This window comes from Alnus glutinosa, chromosome 11 (genome assembly GCF_958979055.1).
Source record: "Alnus glutinosa chromosome 11, dhAlnGlut1.1, whole genome shotgun sequence".
In the NCBI taxonomy this organism is placed as follows: Eukaryota; Viridiplantae; Streptophyta; class Magnoliopsida; order Fagales; family Betulaceae; genus Alnus; species Alnus glutinosa.
In genome coordinates, this window is record NC_084896.1 from 11,368,919 (window position 1) to 11,392,303 (window position 23,385).

General features: G+C 42.7%; 1 protein-coding gene across 4 annotated transcripts in view; it reads right to left on the minus strand.

Moving 5' to 3' along the window:
- Positions 1-23,385, minus strand: part of LOC133882884 (probable helicase MAGATAMA 3) — a 49,181-nt gene that overhangs the window by 4,339 nt on the left and 21,457 nt on the right. For all 4 annotated transcript variants that reach the window (XR_009902747.1, XR_009902746.1, XM_062322113.1 and 1 more), the window contains 3 exons: positions 20,847-20,944; positions 19,331-19,435; positions 19,165-19,257 (listed from right to left, as the gene is read on the minus strand). Coding sequence is in view for 2 of the 4 variants with exons in the window: in XM_062322113.1 (XP_062178097.1) it covers positions 19,165-19,257; positions 19,331-19,435; positions 20,847-20,944 (296 nt within the window). In the remaining 2 variants the exon portion in view is untranslated. The remainder of the gene's footprint in view (positions 1-19,164; positions 19,258-19,330; positions 19,436-20,846; positions 20,945-23,385) is intronic.

Consider the following 23,385-nt stretch of genomic DNA (forward strand, 5'->3'; position numbering starts at 1 on the left):
AATAAAACTATACCATTTTAAAAGAAAATTGACAAGATGAAATTTTGTTGATTTCTTGACTACTGACAGAGTGACTATTACAATCTTTTCCAAGCCAGTCCAACAGAAAGCAAACTCAAAAATTTTATAGGCAAAATTAACCTTGTTTTGGTCCTTTTATTTATAGATTCTAAAAAAATTCTAATAGGCAAGGAAAAAAAATTCTTCTAACAAGGTCAGAATATTAAACCAAAATAAAAGGCTTCTGACAACCCATAGTTCAAGAGAAGAGAAAGTCATGGAGGATAGGAATTTGTAGAACAAGATTTACTAAATCCAGAAATAGGATTCAACTAGTCCCCAAGGACAGTAATTAAAGAAATCCTATCAGCAACAAACTTATAATGTAGACTGCAAACTAATTTAGTCTTTAAATTACTGAAATACCACATACATGATAACAATTCTATCATTAAAAACCCAAATAAACAACACATTAAAGCTGACTCTCTTTTTTTGTTAACATGCTCCAATATGGTCATTATAGCAAGCTGGCTAAATAAAAATAATGAAATGTGGGTCTTTTATGAATTACATAAAGATATACCAAAAGGGCTTTAATTAAAGACACTTGTTTCTCTTGTTGACCTGGGGAGTGGGGAGAAGAAAAAGAAAAGGACAAGGAAAACAAGGTGGTTCTATGGTGGCTGCTCACTATTAACGCACATAAGACTTCTACTACATCTCATCTACTTCATAATGATCAAGTCAAGAGTAAGAGTCCAAGTGAACCTCATGATAAGCATCCGAGTGATAAGGCATGAGAAGATAAGTATAGGAAGAAGAGTTCTAGTTGTATATCAGTAAACAGAATCCTATCTAGGTTTGTATCAGAGTTAGAGTTAGAGTTATCTTGTAAACAACCTTATCATGTATTCTCTATATATCAATACAAGCTCACTTAGATAAGCAAGAGAGAATACTGATTCAGTAACCTAATATTAAGAGTTCTTTTATGGTATCAGAGCCAAATATAGACTAAGGTCTTTTCTTTTCTTTTTTTTGATAAGTAATTGTAATTCAATTCATTAAAAGTGCAGAGAGACGCAACCCTTATACACGAGAAGTATACAGGAGAGTCCCGAAATAGGACAAGAAGAGAATAAATTTAAAAAGTCTACATAAGTAAAATCATTCAAGCAATGATGGGACGCTATCCAAATATATAACATATTAAGCAAACGCTTCCGTAGCTCCACCATTGATGTCAAACATCTTCAAAGAGCCGCGCATTCCGTTCCTGCCAAATACACCACAATAAACACAATGGAGCTAACCAAGCTTCTTTAGCACGACCATTCCCAATCGACGCACCCCAACTAGTCAACAACTCCAACACCGTTCGAGGCATAACCCACTCTACCCCAAATAAGATAAGAATGTAACTCCTAATGTCTTTTCTTTTCTCTCCATCAATATGTCTCAATCCAATTCCACAACATCCTCCAACACCTCACCACCCCACTCCATGAACCCTTCCTGTTCCAATGTCTTCTTCACCATCCCCAAAATGAACCACACCTTGAATATCAAGCTCTCCAACGACAACTTCACGTGTTGGAGAACTCAAATTCTGGCTTACATTAGAGGCCAAGATGCATATGGTTTCCTGGATGGCACCTCTCGACCTCCAGTCCAGACCATCTCCAATACCAGCACTGATGCTGGTGCTCCTGTCACCATGGCAAACCTCAAATTCCTTACCTGGTGTCAACGTGACCAAATGATCCTCAACATGCTGATCTCCACACTCACAGAGCCCCTCGTTGTTCAAGCTGTAGGATGTGCTACTGCCCATGATCTCTAGGCAACATTAGTCACCATGTTTGCCTCCCAAGAACGATCTCGTGTAATGCAGATTCATTACCAACTTGCCACGCCCAAGGAAGGTAACTCCTCCATCACTGAATATAAGAGTATCAAGACCATGAGTAATAACTTGGCTGCTGCCGGACAACATTTAAACGACTTTGAAAGTGTTTCCCACCTTCTTGCTGGCCTCGAATCAGAGTATGATCCAATTGGTCCTTCTGTAACCACTCATCTGAATCCATTATCCTTAGATGAATTGTATGGACATCTTCTTGCCCATGAGATGCGTATTGAGCATCATCTCTAATCCAAATGAGCAATCACAGCCATCAGCCCATTTTTCTGCTTGGGCTCCCTTGCCTCATGGACGTGGCTATCGGGGTCCTGGTTCTTCTTTCAGTGGATGTAGCCCCTATCGTGGCTGTGGTTCTCCATCTAGCAACCGTGGTCGTGGCACCAACTTCTCTCAAGATTCAGCCTCACCTTCTTGGCCTATCTGCCAGCTTTGTGGAAAGATCGGTCACATGGCTCCTAGGCGCTACCAACGCCTTGTTCTAGCATTAGCGGCTGCACCTCATCCTCAGACATTTTATTCGTATCCATCGCTGCCCTCTGAGGAAAACTAGTATCCTGATACTGGTGCCACTCACCATATCACAAATGATCTACAGAATCTCAACATGTCTTCCGAGGAATACACTGGCCAGATCATATTCGCATAGGTAATGGAATAGGTTTGTCCATTAACCATATTGGCTTTGTGCCTCTTTCTCTCTCTCGTCACAAATTTCTGCTAAAACAATTGCTTCATGTTCCCTTAATCTGCAAAAATCTTCTTTCAGTACGCCAATTTGCTTTGAATTTTATCCTCCTCATTTTGTTATCAAGGACTGGAAGACTAGGACTCAAATTCATCAAGGCCCGCTTAAGCATGGCCTCTATCAACACTCTCCTTCGTCTATGTCTTCATCAATACCTCAAGCACTTGTTGGTGAGAGGACTACCGCCCATCGTTGGCACAAACACTTGGGACATCCAGTCCTTTGGATTGTCAACCATGTTTTATCTAAATTTTGTCTACCAATCTCCACTCATAAGGCAATCAGTCCCTACCCCCAGGCCAAGTGTCATCAACTGCCATTTTCAATTTCAAATTCCAGTATTTGTAATCCTTTAGAACTACTTTATTCAGATGTTTGGGGTCATTCCCCAACTCTTTCTATCAATGGAAATCGCTACTATGTTTCTTTTATTGACGCCTTTAGTCGATTTATTTGGGTGTTTCCCATTCAAGCAAAATCTGATGTTATGTCTGTTTTTATTAAATTTCAAACCATGATTGAACACTTACTCAACTCCAAAATTAAAAGTGTACAAATTGACTGGGGTGGAGAGTAACAACCTCAGTAAATATTTTCAATCCATTGGAATTGTTCATCGTGTTTCCTGCCCCCACACACATCAACAACAAGGGTGCGTTGAAAGGAAACATCGACATCTCATTGACACCACCTTAGCTCTTCTTGCTGATAGCTATCTTCCCAAAACCTTTTGGGATGAAGCTTGTCTCACTTCATGCTATTTAATAAATCGATTACCCCTGCCTTGCTGAAATATCTTTCTCCCTTTGAGAAACAATTCTCTCGTTCCCCTGACTATAAATTCCTTAAAAATTTTGGATGTACTTGCTTTCCTAATCTCAGACCTTATAATTCACAAAAGTTTTCCTTCCGCTCCAAACAATGTGTCTTCTTAGGTTACAGCTCGCATTGCAAAGGCTACAAATGTTATCATCTTGAATCAGGCCGAATGTATATCTCTCCTGATGTGGTCTTTCACGAAACTGTTTTTCCCTTTTTCCCAAAACCATTACCATCTGTTTTGACTACCCCACATCCTACCATTTATAGCTTATTCTCTCTTCCAATAACTTCTCCAAACATCTCGGGTTCTACTCCAATTCTCTCATCTTTACCTAATACTTCCATCATCTCTCACACACCTTCTAGTTCTTCTTCACCTCAAGTAGAGCCACATGTCTCTCCTGTCCAACCTCTGGACTCGGCCCCTCCTAAACTACATCCTATGCGAACAAGATCTCAAAATAACATTAGATAGCTACGACAACTCACAAATGGCACTGTTAGATACCCTTTACCTCGGGCTCCACTATCTGAATCTGCACTTATAGAACCTACTTGCTTCTCTAATGTTCTCAAGATCAATGAGTGGTGCAATGCGATGCAAGTTGAGTTCAATGCATTACTCAAAAATCACACATGGTCTCTTGTTCCTCCAATGACAGTCAAGAATGTCGTGGGGTGCAAATGGGTGTTTATATTCAAGAGAAAGGCTGATGGCTCTGTCGAATGCCACAAGGTGCGCCTTATTGCTAAGGGATTTCAACAACACCCTGGTCTAGACTACAGTGAGACTTATAGTCCTGTTGTAAAACCTACTACTATACGAACTGTATTGTCCATTGCATACTATGCAGGCTGGTCACTCAAGTAAATTGACATTTCTAATGCGTTTCTTCATGGTATCTTGTCTGAAGACGTATATATGGCTCAACCACCGAGCTTTGTTCACCCAACCCATCCTCACCACATTTGCAAATTGCACAAGGCATTATATGGGCTAAAACAGGTCCCCCCGTGCCTAGTTCTCTCGCCTCAGTGGACAATTACTCAAGCTTGGTTTCACTGGCTCCAAAGCTGACTCATCTTTGTTCATCCCACTGCATCCGTGACTATGTATTTGCTCATCTACATCGATGATATTATCATAGCTCTTCCTACTGCAATTGATGAACTATTAAAGCTTCTGTGTACTAATTTTGCGGTTAAAGACTTGGGAAATCTCCACTACTCTTGCTCTCTCAACAAAGGTATATTTGGGACTTGCTACACAAAACCAACGTGGAGGAAGCAAAGCCAATCACATCTCCCATGTATCTTCAGTTTTGTTAGCTTTCATGGGTGATCCTATGGAAGACCCATCTCTATGGTTGGCTCACTCTGTTACGGACCTATGTTAGGAGGCCCAAACGAGTACAGCAACATGATGAAACCCTAACTGTTGCACACTCTAAACCTAATCCAAGTGGCGGCTGAGGTATTTTAGGAAAGAAGTAAGGCACAATCTGTGCGTGGGGGGCAAGACTTGTGGGAGGGAAAGTCCTATAAATAAGGAATTATGTATTCCAATAATTAAGGGATTGATAGCAGGATTTTTAGGGAGAGAAATAAGGGAAGGATTCCTAAAAATAAGGCATTAGCCAAAAACAGTATTGATATTGTATTCTATAAGTATTGATTCTGAATAAGAAGAAGACATGCTGAAATTTATCAAAAAATCACAACTCTTGTAGTTGAAATCGGGAGGCAGAGGTACCTCGAATACCTCCTATCCATTCACCATCTTTCACCTTCCACCATAGGGAAACTCAGGAAATCAAATCCTGCAGCTTTACCCATCCACAAACCCATCACACGATCCCAAACCCAGGCCTATAACAACTTGGTATCAGAGCCAAGTTCCGAAGAGATGGAGCAAAGGATTGAGCGAGTAGAGAAGGAGATAGGAGCCATGGACGTTCGGATGCAGAAGGAGATGGAGATGATGCTCGGTACTCAGAAACGTATGGAGGAGATGTTGAGTGCATTGCTCTCCAAAAGTCAGAGTCCTCGAGAGGAAGAGCAGACCAATGCGGCGAGTTCATCCAGGGGCCGAGCGGGCAAGGATTCCAATCGGGCTGAATCTGGAAGTTCCTTCCCGAAGGTTGCAAAGCTGAATTTCCCCAAATATGACGGCACCGAAGACCCAACCAGTTGGGTGTGCCGCGCAGAACAGTTTTTTGAATTTCAAAATACTGCTGAAGAAGACAGGGTAAGTCTGGCGGCTTACCACCTTGAGGGCGAAGCGCAACTCTGGTACCAGCTCTTCAAGGAAACAGAGGAAGCGGCCTCATGGGAAAGTTTGAAGGACGGCCTGCATGTGAGGTACGGACCGACCCAGTTCGAAGATTTCTTTGGGGATCTTACAAAACTACGCCAAACCGGGACGGTGCGAGAATATCAAGGGCAGTACGAACGCTTGTTGAGCAGGGCGGGTCGACTTTCGGTCGCACAACAAGTAGGGGGATTTATAAGCGGCCTCAAGGAGAGCATTAGGCCGGAGGTCCAAGCTTCCCGACCAACCAGCCTGACCGCGGCAGTTGGGCTTGCCAGGCTGTATGAAGGACGGCTGATGTCTCAACGAAGGAGTCCCCAACTCTTCGAACCACGGAGGAGTGCTGGTCAGCCGAGTGTACCACCCTTACCATCAGCCAATCTGGTGCGGAATCGGACTCCAGTAATTCGGAAACTGAGCCCCGCAGAATTAAAAGACCGAAGAGAAAGGGGCCTTTGCTTCAATTGCGATGATAAGTTCTCACCCGGCCATAGATGTAAGAAGTTATTCCTGATTGAAGGTATTTATGAGGAAGCTGAAATCACAGACCTGACAGAAAACGAGGAAGCAGGGGAGGAGGAGGAATTTGAAATTCCAGAGATTTCCCTTCACGCCATTTCCGGAGTACCCAACCCTCAAACCATGCGTATCTCTGGTACCATCAGGAAGGCGCGGGTAATTTTGTTAGCAGATACGGGAAGCACGCATAACTTCCTTAACACAAGGTTGGCGGAAAGATTGGGGTTGGTGCCCGACAGGCACACGGCTTTTGAAGTAATAGTGGCAAATGGGGAGAGGCTATTGAGCAAAGGGAAGTGTTCAGCCGTACCCGTTTTTCTAGAAGGTACTTGTTTTATGCTTGAGTTTTTCCTCATTGATCTTCAGGGGTATGATTCCGTTCTCGGAGCACAATGGCTCAAGACATTGGGTCCCATTCTTTGGGATTTTGCCTCCCTGCTCATGAGTTTCACGTGGCAAGGAAGAAGGGTGACTCTGACCGGTATTAACGGCCCCAGCAACAGAGTGTTGGACGGGTCAAAAATGCAAAGGGAACTTCGCCGTAGTTCCGAGGGTATTTTACTACAACTACTGGCGGTGGAGTTGGGGGTGGAGCAACACTGTCCAGGGGCTCTTTGAGGAACCGCATGGTCTTCCTCCCGCGCGTCCACATGACCACAGAATCCCCCTCATACAGGGTTCTCCTCCTGTCAATGTGCGACCCTATAGGTACCCTCATTACCAAAAGAATGAGATCGAAAAGATCGTGGTGGGATTACTCAATACAGGGGAAATTCGGCCTAGTACCAGCCCTTATTCCTCCCCTGTGCTGCTGGTCAAGAAGCACGATGGTTCGTGGCGACTGTGTGTAGATTACCGAGCCCTTAACCGAGTTACCATTAAAGACAAGTTCCCCATTCCTGTGGTAGACGAGCTGCTGGATGAGCTACAAGGGGCCAAGTATTTCTCCAAACTTGACCTCCGTTCCGGGTATCACCAAATAAGAATGCAGCAGCAAGACATAGAGAAGACGGCTTTTCGCGCGCATCATGGACACTTTGAGTTTCTAGTCATGCCATTTGGCCTCACGAATGCCCCTTCAACATTCCAATCGTTGATGAACGATATTTTCAGCAGCCTCTTGCGTAAGTTTGTTCTTGTCTTTTTTGATGACATCCTAATATATAGCAAGAATTGGACAGAACACTTACAACACCTCTCTGCTGTTTTTGGGCTTTTGAGAACTAACCACTTGTATGTAAGGAAGGAAAAATGCAGTTTTGGGCAGCAGCGGGTGAAGTATTTGGGCCATGTGATTGACAGGGAGGGTGTGGCCGTAGACCCCGATAAAATTCAAGCAATGTTGGCATGGCCAAAACCCCACTCCCTTAAGGCACTTCGAGGCTTTCTCGGCCTCACGGGTTACTACCGTAAATTTATCGAGCATTATGGCAGCATTGCTCGACCGTTGACGCAGCTCCTAAAAAAGGATGCCTGGGGTTGGAACAAAGAGGCTGAAGACTCCTTCCTTCGGCTCAAGAAGGCCATGACTGATGCACCGGTGTTAGCTCTACCGGACTTTTCTCAACAGTTTGTAATAGAGTGTGATGCATCCGGCCTCGGCATAGGGGCAGTCTTAATGCAATCACACCGGCCCATTGCGTATTTCAGCCAAGCTCTCCATGGTCGTAATCTTGCTCTTTCTGCCTACGACAAGGAAATGCTTGCCTTGGTCACAGCTGTCCGTAAGTGGCGGCCATACCTCCTAGGCCACCGATTTGTTGTGCGGACTGACCACCGCAGCCTTAAGTTCTTATGGGACCAAACCATAGCCACGGAGGCACAGCAAAAGTGGCTGCTCAAGCTCATGGGGTACGACTTCAGCATTGAATACAAGAAGGGTTATGAGAACCGTGCAGCAGACGCTCTTTCTCGACAAATGGAGGGCACTCTTTTGGCTGTATCGGCCCCAATTCCTCACTGGATCATGCCCATTCAGCAGGAAATCCAACAAGATCCTGACCTTATAGTCCTAACAGAGAAGATCAAGCAGGGAAATATCACAGGTCCTTGGAGTTTACAGGGGGGCCTCATCTATTTCAAAAATCGGATCTACCTCAATTCTGCCTCTCCTATCACAGCCACCATCATTGCTGAGTTCCATAACAGCACACACGAGGGGTATCAAAAGGGACTCAAACGTCTCAAATCAGTTTTCTATTGGTCGCAAATGAAGCAGCAACTCCGCGAATTTATTAAAAATTGTGATACTTGCCAGCGCCACAAGGTTGACAACACCAAGCCTGCCGGGCTGCTGCAGCCCCTGTCCATTCCAGAGCAAGTTTGGACCGATATATCCATGGATTTCATAGATGGATTGCCCACTTCGTATGGTAGAACTACTATCCTTGTCGTTGTTGATCGCCTCTCCAAATATGGGCATTTTACTCCTCTCAAGCACCCTTACACAGCAGCCCAAGTAGCGAAAACCTTCTTTGAGGTAATTTTCCGCTTACATGGCATTCCCTCTTCAATTGTTTGTGATCGAGACCCGGTATTCACCGGAATTTTTTGGAAGGAGCTCTTTCGCCTCCATGGGACCAAACTCAATTTCAGTTCCACTTATCACCCCCAAACGGATGGTCAAACGGAGGTTGTGAACCGCACCATTGAAATGTACTTACGGTGCTTCACCAGTTCTTCACCTAAACTATGGGCCAAGTGGCTGCCGTGGGTGGAATTTTGCTACAACACCAGCTTCCACTCAGCTACTAAGCGGACTCCCTTTGAGATCGTTTACGGTCGACCACCGCCATCCTTGCTACCTTATGTTCCGGGAACAACCAAGTCCGCCGCTGTTGAGGACACCCTGAAGACCCGAGATGAAGTTCTTAAAGAGGTGCGTCAACACTTGCTTGCAGCCTAGAATCGAATGAAGCAAGTCTATGATAAAGATCATACGGAACGCAGTTTTTCGGAGGGAGAATGGGTTTACTTGAGGCTCCAAGGGTACCGGCAGCATTCTATACAGAAGAGGCAGCACCAGAAACTAGCTCCTAAGTTCTATGGACCCTACAGAATCATCAAGAAAATAGGCCCTGTGGCGTACCAACTAGCCTTGCCTCCAAAGGCTAAAATTCATAACGTTTTTCATGTATCGGTCCTTAAAAAATGGGTGGGTGTTGGCGTACCAGTTCAGGAGGATCTTCCCATTTTTTCTCAAGATAGCAGGCTGACCCCTCAAGCCATTCTCGATCAACGAGTTCAGCAGGGCAGTACTGAAGTGTTAGTGCATTGGAAGGAGTTATCACCTGCAGATGCCACATGGGAGCCTCTCACAGACTTCCAGCTGCGTTTTCCCACCTTTACCCTTGAGGACAAGGGTCATTCTAAGGGCGGAGGAGTGTTACGGACCTATGTTAGGAGGCCCAAACGAGTACAGCAACATGATGAAACCCTAACTGTTGCACACTCTAAACCTAATCCAAGTGGCGGCTGAGGTATTTTAGGAAAGAAGTAAGGCACAATCTGTGCGTGGGGGGCAAGACTTGTGGGAGGGAAAGTCCTATAAATAAGGAATTATGTATTCCAATAATTAAGGGATTGATAGCAGGATTTTTAGGGAGAGAAATAAGGGAAGGATTCCTAAAAATAAGGCATTAGCCAAAAACAGTATTGATATTGTATTCTATAAGTATTGATTCTGAATAAGAAGAAGACATGCTGAAATTTATCAAAAAATCACAACTCTTGTAGTTGAAATCGGGAGGCAGAGGTACCTCGAATACCTCCTATCCATTCACCATCTTTCACCTTCCACCATAGGGAAACTCAGGAAATCAAATCCTGCAGCTTTACCCATCCACAAACCCATCACACGATCCCAAACCCAGGCCTATAACACACTCCAATACTTGTCCTTCACTTGTCCTGATTTGGCATTTGCTGTAAATCGTGTCTGCCAATTCATGCACAGACCAACTAAAGTCCACTAGCAAGTTGTCAAGAGGATCCTACGGTACCTCAAGCACACAGTCTCTCACGAGTTGCTACTTCACAAGACTCCTTCAACCCCCCTCCAAGCCTTCTCTGATGCAGACTAGGCAGGTTGTCCTAATGGCCGACGCTCTACAGGAGCTTATTGTGTTTTCCTTGGCTCGAACCTCATTTCCTGGTGCTCTAGGAAGCAACCCACAGTCTCACATTCATCAACAAAAGTAGAATACAAATCTATTGCCAACACTGCTGCTGAATTACTTTGGATCCAATCTCTCTTGCAGGACCTTGGAATAAAACTGCCTTCTCCACCAAAACTTTGGTGTGATAATATTGGTACCACGTATCTGTCAGTAAATCCCATTTTCCATTAATGTACCAAGCATGTGGAAATTGATTTTCACTTCCTTTGGGAACTAGTTGCTGACAAATCATTGGAAATCCTTTTTTTTCTGACCTCTGACCAACTAGCCAATGTGCTTACCAAGTCGATAGTCTCCAAAAGATTTCAACTACAATGTTTCAAGCTCAACGTCCCTTCTCCCCCGCTGAACTTGCGGGAGGGTATTAACGCACATAAGACTTCTACTACATCTCATCTACTTCGTAATGATCAAGTCAAGAGTAAGAGTCCAAGTGAACCTCATGATAAGCATCCGAGTGATAAGGCATGAGAAGATAAGTATAGGAAGAAGAGTTCTAGTTGTATATCAATAAACAGAATCCTATCCAGGTTTGTATGAAAGTTAGAGCTAGAGCTATCTTGTAAACAACCATATCATGTAATCTCTATATATATCAATACAAGCTCACTTAGATGAGCAAGAGAGAATACTAATTCAGTAACCTAATATTAAGAGTTCTTTTACTCACAAGCAGTGTCCTCCACCCTCTCTCTCCCTACAACAACTTTATACTATTAGTTCTTATGTTCCTAAAATCTCAGTAGCCTGTGCATAAAGTGTACTTACCCAAGGAAAGCGCTAGCCATATCTGTACTATCACTCCAAAATGACTAGTCAATCTGGAACTCCATAAACTATAAAGCTCAGTCTCACAAAGATGTGGTTTGGGGGAAAAATGGAGGAGTTGGATACGTTTTTGTATTTCTACGGTGAGATTCTCCGTTCTTGTAAATGGAACCCCTTCGGGTTTCTTTAGTAGTTCTCGTGGATTGCGGCAAGGAGATCCTCTTTCTCCGTTATTGTTTGTGGTGGTTATGAAGGCTTTGAGTCGGATGCTGACTGCCGCATTGGATTAGGGTAATTTGACAGGGTTCTCAGTGGGTTCTAGAGATTCTGAGGCCTTTGTTGTGAACCACCTACTGTTTGCTGATGATACAATGATTTTCTGTGGTGCTCAAGAAGAACAAATTCAACATCTGAGATGTATCTTTTTAGGATTCGAGGCAGCTTCTGGTTTGAGAATTAATTTAAGAAAATCAGAAATTGTCCCGATTGGTGGAGTAGAGGATGTCGAAAGGTTGGCTAATCTTCTTGGATGTAGGGTTGCTTCTTTGCCTATGACTTACTTGGGTTTGCCGTTGGGTGCTTCTTACAAGTCCAAATCCATTTGGAATGGTGTTATTGAAAAAATGAAAAGGAGGTTGGCGGGGTGGAAGCGGATGTACTTGTCGAAGGGTGCCCGGTTGACTCTTATTAAAAGTACGCTCTCCAACATTCCCACTTATTACTTGTCTTTGTTTCCTATTCCAATGAGGGTGGCTAATCATCTTGATAAAATTCAAAAGGATTTTCTTTGGGGAGGCATTGGTGGCGAGAAAAAATTTCATCTAGTGAATTGGAACAAGATTTGTACGCCTTTGTATGCAGGTGGGTTGGGAGTTCACAATCTCATCCAGTTCAATCGAGCGCTCCTGGGTAAATGGTTGTGGAGATATGGTAGGGAGAGAGAGGCTTTATGGCGGTTGGTGATTGATGCCAAATTCCAGAGTCTAGAGGGTGGGTGGTGCTCGAAAGAGGTTTCGGGTTCTTTCGGAGTGGGTGTATGTAAACATATAAGGAGGGGGTGGGAGAAATTCCGCAACTTCGTTCGTTTTGAAGTGGGGAGTGGATCAAATATTAGCTTTTGGCAAGATTGGTGGTGTGGGGATGGTTCCTTGAAGCAATGCTTTCCAGCTCTTTTTTCTATAGTAAGGAACAAAGATGCGTTGGTGGCGGATAATTTGGTGGTTCATAATGGTGTACTTCAGTGGAATGTTCTTTTCACAAGACAAATCCAGGATTGGGAGATGGACATGGTCCTTTCTTTCTTCGATCAATTATATTCCACTTCGACTCGTCAAGGAGAGTGTGACAGATTAGTGTGGAATCCCTCCAAAAAAGGTTTATTTGAGGTGAGATCCTTCTACGATGAGCTCATTAAGGAAGATGGCCCTTATTTTCCTTGGAAGAATATTTGGCGTGTTAAAGCTCCAACAAGGGTGGCTTTCTTCGTTTGGTCAGCGGCTTTGGGCAAAATATTGACGCATGATAACTTGCGTAAGAGGAATGTAATAGTAATGGAGTGGTGCTGTTTATGCAAGAACAGTGAGGAGTCTATAGATCACTTGTTGCTTCATTGCGAGGTCGCCCAGGCTCTTTGGAGCTACATTCTTATTTTATTTGGGGTTGAGTGGGTTAAGCCACGAACGATGTTGGAGTTGTTAAAGAGTTGGGGAGCGGCAATGGGGATGGTCAAGCTATAGAGGCTTGGCGTTTAGCTCCTTTGTGCTTGCTTTGGTGTATTTGGAGGGAGCGGAATGCTCGTCTGTTTGAAGATGTAGAGACATCTATGGTGGAGTTTCGGAAGCGGCTGATCGATACTTTATATTTTTGGATAGCGCCACACCATAGTTTGAGTGTATTTACTTATGTAGATTTCTTAAATTTATTTTCTGTTTGACCCTGTTAGGGGCTCTCTTGTATACTTCCCGTGTATAAGGGTTGCGCCCCTCTGCGCTTTTTAATAAATTGCTATTACTTATCAAAAAAAAAAAAAAAAAAAAAAAAAAAACCTAGTAAAGAATCGAGTGAGATGTAGCATCCATGAGTGCCTTTATAATCTACCAGAGAGTTGCTTTTGTGGGGTTGTGGCACAAAACTACACTTTTGTGCCCTCCAACAGAGAACATACACGAAAGCTTCTCACCAAACCAAAAGAAGATGAAAACACTGAATCCTTTTTCATTCTTCTCAAAATCAGTCAACAAAGACTCTTTCCCATTCAAGAGAAAACCTACCCCACCAAGCCACCGCCCATCAAAAGGCTCTTTGCGTAAGAGTGGCAGTTTTGTAAATAGATGGGTTTTTTTTTTTTTTTCTATTTCATGTAGTTTGATGTGGGTTAAGATTTTTTTTTTTTTTTTGATAAGTAGTAAATTTTATAAAAAAGAAAAAGAAAAAAGTAAGGCGTCTCTACGTACATAGGAACAAACAAAACTGCCCACAAGAAGAAACCCAAATAAACCCTCAACCCTAAGATCCTCAAACCCATAACTCACATGGAGCATACACGCTACATCACGTGAGCATTGCATTTCCCTTGCCGAGAAGACACGCTTGCATCGCTGTAGTTAATAGAGCTATTTAGGTTTAACACCTCCCTCCTACCTTTGTTCTTTGGACGCGCAAGCTTTACAATCCGAAGAAGGTCCTCTTCAATGGCATCCTGAAACTCCAACGAAGGATCCTCAACCTCCTCACCATTCGACACCCCATCCTTGTCATCAGTGGGAAAGCTTGAGGAGCTACAACCCAATTAGGAGGGAGAAACGACTGTCACTATAGGCAAGTGAGGACCATCAACAAAACCCTCTTGATCACTGACTTGTGCCAAAGAAACCTCCGACGGCTGCTGGAGAAGAACACCTTGAGACCTAGAGGGCCTTGACTTTAGAAAACCCCGCCGAAGAACACCCTCATCAACACTCATCGTGCTCTGGGTCTTATTAACAAATTGTGACCTGCGAATCTCGTCCAGCGAAGAGGCCATATCATCAACAACAGGACTTGATGGAGAGGACTGAATAATCGGCAAAACTTGGGGCTTCTTCGCAGATTGCAGCCTATGCACCACGTCCAACTGAGGGATCACATCCATCCGAGAATCCTCCTTGCCACCTAAAAAATCCCCCCTGAATGAGAAGCACCAAAAGTAACAGACCCAATCACAGAACTTACCGTAGCAAAAGAAGACCACTCTGACTTGACTGAATTTGGTGCAAGCATCATGGCATAACTGAGCTGAGGAGCCAAAAAATTAGGACCAGTGCTCACCACGTTGAGCCCATCTCGGTGAACCTTTGAAAAAACCTCAGACCCAATCTCCGAAAACCCTATCATGGAGTTTGCCACCAGAGAAAAACGCAATCCAACTTCAACTTAGTTCTCCTGCCTTCTCTTGGAGTACCTATATATCCATTTGAAGGTTCAGTATCGCATAGTCTTGGAATATTGTGGTGGTTTGCTAGCAAATGAGCCATGTCGAAGAAAGGGAAACAGAGATGATTCACGTGAGGGAAACAGAGGTTATTGAGGACCATCTAACTCATCTAGAATCAATAATATTTGCCAAAATTAGAAATCTAAAATTACAAACGGAGGTTGAGATCCTTAGTATGGTGATTTGGATTATGGTGATTTGGGTGGTGGTAGGATCTAGCTAGGCTGTGTCGATGGGCTCAAGTGGTGGGGGTTTTTGAAAAAGAAAATCTGAAGGAGAAGGTGCGTGAAGAAGAAAAGGTTAATGGAGATTTTTTTTTTTTTTCGATAAGTAAGAAAACTTTATTAAAGAAAGCGTAAGGCGTCCCTAAGTATACAAAAAGTATACACAAGAACAACTAAAGCTAACCTGCAAAAACCCACAACACCAAGGCCCTAGAAAACGAAAAAACCAAAAACAAACTACAAAAGGACCCAACTAAGAACAAGACTACCCACTACCCGCCAAGGCACAACAAGTCTACAACATGTGTGCCTTGCCTTTCCTACGCCTAGAGGGATCTTTCGCGTCACCGTAATTGATGGAGCTACGCAAGTTCAGAAGCTCTCTTTTTCCTTTAGACTTCCGGCGCGCAATCAACTGGAATTTCTCTTCCATGGCATCCCGAATAGCCATGGCCTCCTCCCTAAAATCCCCATCCATCGCCCAATCTAAGGGCAATCCATCTCAATAATCATCTCCTTCCTCCTCCCACACCACAATCTCCCCGTTATGATCAAAACCGACTAGCCAATTCCAGGATTGGGAAAAAACACTTAAGCAACCACTCGGAGGGTATAATCCAGTGTTTTAGGAGCATTTGTTTTTCTCATTCTAAGTTTAAGTGTCAACTTCTCATTGGTGGGCACAAAAGGGTGGGTTTGTGCCACAACCCCACATAAGTTATTCTCAATCTACCCACTCTATATGAGCTATTCATCTTCGCAATGTGAGATTAGGGTGTTACAATGCGCAAATGTGGCTAACGCTTTCCTTGACTCGTTACAAATGGTATCAGAGCCAGGTTAGTAATGCCACGTGGTAGTGCTACATGACGTGGTCCTGACAAGAACATCAAGGATTTAATGGGGGGAGATTGTAACACCTCAGCTCTACATTTGAAAAGATAAATAGCCCATATAAAATGTTATAAAGGCACGCATAGCACTCATAGGTGCTAAGCCCCACATTGGTTCCTTACTAAGTAAGATTGGGCTTTATAACTTATTCTAGGAGCTCCAAAGTGACTAGTCTTTTTGGAGTGATAGTGCAGATATGGCTAGCGCTTTTCGTGGGTCATTACATAAAGAGTATTAGTTATATTGTATTTCTATACAAATTTTTTTTTTGATAAGTAATAATCGGACTTTATTAAAAGCGTCAGGCGCCCCTTAGTACACCGGCAGTATACAAGACAACGCAATGCTTGAAAATAAAAAAACAGCCCTAAAAAAGAGAGAAGGAAACCCACCGAAACCAACCCACAAAATCCCATTCATACAAGGAAGATAAAACACCCCAACCCCATCCAAACCCTCAGAACCCAACACCCAATAACCCCAACCCCGACCCTCAACCTACCGAACCTGAGCCTTTCCTCTCCTACTCCAAGTACGCACACTCACACCGTCGTAGTTGATGGAGCTCTTCAAATTCTGCAGTTCCCTCCTTCCTTTGTTCTTCTGCCGCTTCCCCATAGTATCCCGATGAAAATCCTCCTCAATGTCATCCAACATAGCCAGGGCTGCATCTTCATACACCGCACCATCGGACTCCCACTCCAATAGCAGATCAGGAGGAATAAACCCCAGGGGGTGGGGAGAGTCACCTATTTCTCCCTGATCCCACACAACAATCTCCCCAGAATTACTAAACCCTACCGGCCACTTCTGAGATTGGATACAACCCTTCGGAGTGGGATTCTCACCCTTGACATCTGACTTCGCTGTATCAACGTTCAAGGGGGGAGGATCTTTCGGGAGAAGGAACCCGCGCCGAAGACCCACACCCCCAATCGACTTCGGCAGAATCTGCTCCACAGCCCCGTCCAAAACCTGGGATGTACCCGAACACTGCGACTTCGACGAGCCCAAGGCAATCACAGCCTCATCAATCAGAGATTTATCCATCTTACTCGTTTTAGCCTTCGATTTCCGCTGATACCTCATGATCGATTTTGTTTCGGACGGGTAAATGAGAGACCCACTGTCCGTCATCACAGGAAGAGACAATCGAATCCTCTCACCCAGAGCAACCGCACCCGAATATGGGAATTCAAAACCTTTAGTACCCGCCTCCAGACCCCCAAGTGCATCCGGAGTTTCCCCCGTGGTATCACCCTCCCTCAAAGACGCGCCTACCTTGGACCCCCCACCGGTAGCCGAAGAGCCCAACCTCCTACCCAAGGCAGAAACATCCGCAAGCTTCCCTACCTGCCGACGGAGAGACGAAGTTTCTGGCGCACTAAGCGCAACGCCTACGTGGTCACGCCCAGCACCGACAGACGAATCACCAATCTCCCCAAGCTGAAGAACCTCTACGTCCGACCTCACCCCAGCTGACAAAAGCCTCTCAACGGAACTAGCCTCCGACTTCGACGCCTCCGGTGGGGAGGAAAGCAGAGCCAGATCTCGACGACCCGGATTCGCAGCCCTCACAACTGGCTTAGGCACCTTAGCCCCAGCCCGACTCCTGGACCCTATGAAAGCAGACCAACTCTTAAGCTTCCGGCCCGCAGCAAAACCCAACCTACTTTTGGGCCGAACTGAGGATATCAAGCCCAATCTAAGAGAAGACCCACCAGCCCACCGCAAAACCTTGGACAGGCGCCCAAGGACCTTCACCATCTGCCTTAACACTCCAGACACGCACGCCGAACAGCAACTGAGACGCTCAACAGCATGGCGGTCCTTACCCGTGGGTTCAGTCGCTACCTTCTCCATGGCGTTGCAACCCACTTGAAGCGGCTTCTTCTCCAAATCGCACCACCCCGACTTCCACACCTGAGATCTGCAACCCTCGACAGAGGCGGTATCTCCCGAGCGCACCACCTCCGCAAACGATGAAGATCCCACAACCTTTCCAACCCAACCCCCCACCTCCTTCCCCCTTGACTTCTCTTCCGGCGGGGAACCACCGAGCCCGCACCCTACCGCAATACCCACCACTTCTAACACCTTGCGCAGCTCAGCGATGAACTTGAGCCAACCCCATCCACCTCGCCCCTCAGGAATGCGAAGGAACCCTCTCTGAACGTCCACCCCATAGACCGCTACCTCCATAAACCTTCCATTAATGTTACCTCCGGTACGGACTATCGTCACCTTCTCCCCCTCCCGAAACGATTTCACAGAATCAGTCTTACCAATTTCCCCCCTCAGCGCCTCCATAGTCGAACCCAGCCATTCGATACACTGGTAGTTCAGAAGTACCGCACCGGAATAAAATTTCCGCTTCTCCTCCACCCTTAGAACTGACTCCCCTTCAATAACCGAGAAGACAAACGCTTTTGCCTCCACCAGAAATCGTCTTTCCATCCCTCACAACCCTAAAGCGACGCGCCTCCTTCTATACAAATAGCACATGTCCAACATGTACCTAGCTGTGATGAAGACGTATATTGAGTTGTGCCAAAGTTCAACACCACCATGACTACTCTAAACATTTCCCTAGAACAATGATATGAGGAGCATGAGGTCATTTCTTGTTTGTTGGATTTCAATGCTGGAGTTGTTATCTCTATGTTCTAGTGTGCAGTTTGGTGATGTTGTCAAGGCTTTGGACTCTAATTGAAAACTAGAAAGAAACTTGTTTTCTGCGACAAAATACTTTATGTTCTAATATATTCCATCAAGAGCCTGTTTGGACCTTTTGTGTTTATTTATTTTTATTGAATGATGATCAGACAATATGCATGGTGTGAGAGCCAGCCCTCCCCCTCCACAACACCTTTCCCTCCTGTAGGTTGACCTCACCTTTATCAGCTTGCTTAGGATTTTCATAGATGTATCAAAATTCCATTCTTGCAGCTAGAAATTACCCTTTTAGCTGCATCCATTTACCACCTAGTTTATCATATTGTTTGGACCCACATAGAAAAAACTCACTTCAAATATTGGGGAAATGTTGGGCATAATCTTGATTTCATCAGGATAAAGAGAATTTATGGGTTTGGTGGAGAGGGATACACTGCTCTTGTTTAGCATATTTCTGATTTCTGACCACAAAAGGAAAAAGGAAAAAAGAAAAAGAAAAATAAGGAATATATGGATCACCTGTTTATCCATATAACTAAGACAAAGGCCTATATCAGCCCAAGCTGAAAGCAAAATGAAATAGAACAGTTCACAGAGAAATAAGAAACACAAAATTGTGGGAACTTACAGCTTGTGCTGCTTCATCTATTATAACAACATCAAACCCACGATTCCATTTACTGAAAAGAGTTGAACCACTGAAGCTAAGGGTGGAAAAGACCTGCCAGTCATACATAAATCAGAAAGGAAACTACTTATGCTTTCACTTTTACAACGACACAAAAGTTACATACAATCACAGCCTCGTCCAAAATTGCCGCACGGATACTGTCCTTATCTCTTCCTGGACCTCCATGTTTCTCTTTATCAGCATTCATGCTTTCCTGCTTTTGTTTCACCTGCAAAGGGCATTGTTCGTGTCACCACTATATGTATCTTAAGATATAGGGGGTGTTTGGTAACAAACACCCCATTCCCCTCCTTTATTTTCACTTTTCACAAAAATAATCAACTTCAAAACATTCAAACTTTTTTCACTTTTTATATCACATCAATAATTTTTTATTACTATTCAAATAAAAAAATCCACAACAATACAAAATTTTTTCACTTTTCAATACAAATTCTTTGTACTTTATATCACATCAATCACTTCTTACTACTAAAAAAAAAAAAAAAATCAACTCAACAATCTTTACCAAACACCCCCATAATTTCTAACCAGAACAGCAGCAGCATCCTTTCAAGCACTAAAGGTCCATCAAGTCCAACACTACCAACTATCATCTTTGTTTTTATTTTTCTTTTATAATGTAAATCAGTCACCATCGCTGTACCTAATAGTTTTCTATCTGGGCTGTTGATTTATTGGTTTACATCTTTAGCTCTTATTAACTTCAAAGCTTCACTTTGGTCTTTTATAGGTGTTAAGGCAGTGTTTTACACCTTCCAGCTTATAAAATTTCCACAATTTTTAAAACCTGTACTTGGCAACTCGTCATCTTCAGTGAAATCAGTAGTCATCCTCTTCTCACTATTCCTTCTTTCGTTTTCACTGGTAAGATAAACATGCACTCAGGGGTCATGTGACCATGACCTGCCTGACCTGCAGGTGTTATTTGAGAGAAGGCTCTTCGGCCGGCCACCCTTCTCTTCTAGATATATAGACGGTCCTTTTTGGCACCTCAGGTTCTGAAGGAAAAGGGTTGATGTAAAGGTATAATGGCACCTTTGAAATTGCCGAATATACCTGGTTCGGTTAAAAACCATTTGTACCTCATTGAGATTTTAAGCTTTCAAATGAGATTTGAAGAAAGCTACACTGAGGGACTTGGACTTGAATTTAATTCTTATGGAGAGTGATCTTTCAAGGTCATGCATAGAATTTAAGAGTGATCTTTCAAGGTCATGCATAGAATTAAAACAGAAAAAAAAAAATAGAAATCTGCCAATCCCTGAGAATCAGAAGTACTCAATGTGATTAAAATATCAACAGCTTGCTTTCAGATGGGCGGATTCTAAAAAAGCAAACAGATGGATGTGGGATGGGGGTGATTTGGAGAAAATCATAAGTTTGGTGGCCTTTTGCTGTTCTTGCATCCTAAATTTTAGATGATACACCTTTATAGATTCTAAAAGCTTGGTGTTCTTTTGATCAGCGATCTATATAAAACTTTATCATTATTCCTTTTCTGATTAACGTTGTACGGAGAAAGTTTTTTAAATTAGTAGAATTTACAGTTTGGGAAAAGAAAAGATGAAATGTATAAAGTTGAAGTTCAATCTTGTTCACTGTTGCTGAATACATACAAGGTAGTCCATGGATACTGCCCGAACAGAATGATGCTCCTTAAGACCAATCCGCACAATTTTAGGATTATATGCGCGGTCATTTTCATCACGAACACCTGAGAATAACCAGAATACATGTTAGGGAATGGCGGTCAAGTGACACAAAATGTTCAAAAAAAAAAAGAAAAAAAAAATTAAAATGAGAAGATCATCCTACAGAAAGTAACATCATTAACTTCCTCAAAGCATTTATTCAAGTTCTTTAAATATTAGAGCATAATAAAAAATAAAAATAAAAAGTGATTTGTCATAGATTATGCTCTATGCCCATCATTTGATAACTTGGTGAATAACATAAAGAATGAAGCTCAGAAAGCCTTTTCTTCTACAAGATTGGATAATGCAATTCACAGCACATTTTCTGCTTCCTAATTCTAATACTCCGGCCTCATCTCACATAAACACTAGTATGTGTACACCGAACATCATGGGTTAAAAAGCTTTCATGAAACAGGTGTCAATACAGAACAATAATCTGACTTTGTTAATTTGATATTCTACTAGAAGGAAATTGCACAAAAAAATTTCCTTCCAAAACAAGTACCCGAGGAAATTCAATGAAGCAGCCACTTATTTGATTGGCTTTTTAACTGTCAAATCATTTTTTTTGATAAGTAATAAACCTATCTCATTGAAAGCGTACAACGTCCCTTAGTAAACAGGAAGTATACAAAAAGAACCACCCAACTAGAAAAATCAAAACAAACAAGGAGTCACTATAAACAATCAACAGAGGCGACACATTCGCCGCCGTCAATAGATACAATGTTTTTTATTTGATAAGTAAATTTAATCATGATGCCGTCAATAGACACAATGTTCCCAAGAACAAAGATAAAATTTCCACCGGCGTCCTCTCTCTATCCTCAAAGTTCTTTAACTGTCAAATCATATATTGCTTAGACATGTTTTAGATTTGATGTATATGATATTGACACAGAATTTCATAGTTTCCTCTCATTTTTCAATTGTCTATCAAGGAAAATTACATGAATTCAATACTGCCTTTGAATAAATAATTTTGCTTGCATCTTACTCCCACAAGGATCTCTTACCAAAACTTTCAAGATAGTTCTTGCAAGTTTTCCAAAATGTCCTGTTAGAACTCTGAAAAAGGTGAATGGGAGCCACAGATAGGGCAATAAAGCTTGAAGTGATGCAGAATTACATACATCCATATTGATATTAAATTGTGGAAATTAAAACTGCAACTGAACTTTGAAATGTATTGTGAACTCTGATTTTGCAACTTCCATTAAATTACTTATGTAAAGTGGAAATGTGGACTAAGGGCACGTTTGATACGCGAAATGACTATTCCATTGGAAAAATGAATAGCTATTACTGAAAATGGAAGAAGTTGGAATGGAATAGCTATTCATATTCATTAGTTTGGTTGTAACACTGGAATAGAACCTTTGAAGATGTATTCCACTATTTGGTATAGTGCAATAGGTTGGTGAATAGAATCATATTGTGATCAAATTTCCTAAAATACCCATATATTACAATTCTAATTTACATTTTCTCGACTTTTTTCTTTATTTTTTAAACATAAACATTTATGTATAAGAGTGAATGGAACAAGAGATTCATTCCTGAAAGGATATTAGTTCCTCACTAATTTGAAAAGGTTCCCAATTTCCCAGAAGCTTGGTTCATTTGGATTGGAGAGCCATTGCACAAGTTATTCCCAAGAATAATAAAAGTAACCAAACAAACGGAATAGCTATTCAATTTCAAGCTATAATCAGCATATCAAACATGACCTAAATGATGACGAAAGTTTAGAACCATGCACTTAAATAGGTAGAAACAAAATGGAAAATGTATGCTGGTTATCAACATAAGTTTTTTTTCATATGCATGAGAGTTAATCTCCATAATAGGAGAATTAAAAGTGAAAACAAGTTCACAATTTAATTTCCATTCAAAGTTGGCAAAATATTTTGCTCTCTTCAACCCAAAAGACTAAATGACATAATGACTCAAATCATCATAGAAAATGCCAATAACCACTCATTTCAGTATAAAACTCATCAAAAAAGAAAACCAACTTTTTGGCACCAAGGATGCCATGTCCAGGCAAGTGACATACCCGTCTACGGCCACATGGACCGTTATTACCACCATGCCCACAGTTACTGCCCGAAGTCTTGGACTCCTCATCTATGAGCAACCTCGATCCCAAGCCAAAGGGGCTCAAAAACTGCGAAGAAAGTCGAGTTGCTCTAATTGAGCTGTAAAATCGGCATGGTGAGGTATTGGAAGTGTTCAGCGAATATAGAGAAAGACACTAAAAAGGAGCACCATGCTATACTGGCAGAGCTTCATCAAAATAAGGTAGGTAGCTTTCGCTAATTAGAGATTGGTTTGGGTATTGATTCATGGAATTATTTTTCCTTTTATTAGTTTCATTTTAAAGCAGCATTCTCCGTTGACTCTACCCATTTTTGAATCATGGAATCCTCCCCAGAGCTGCATAACTAACAACTCT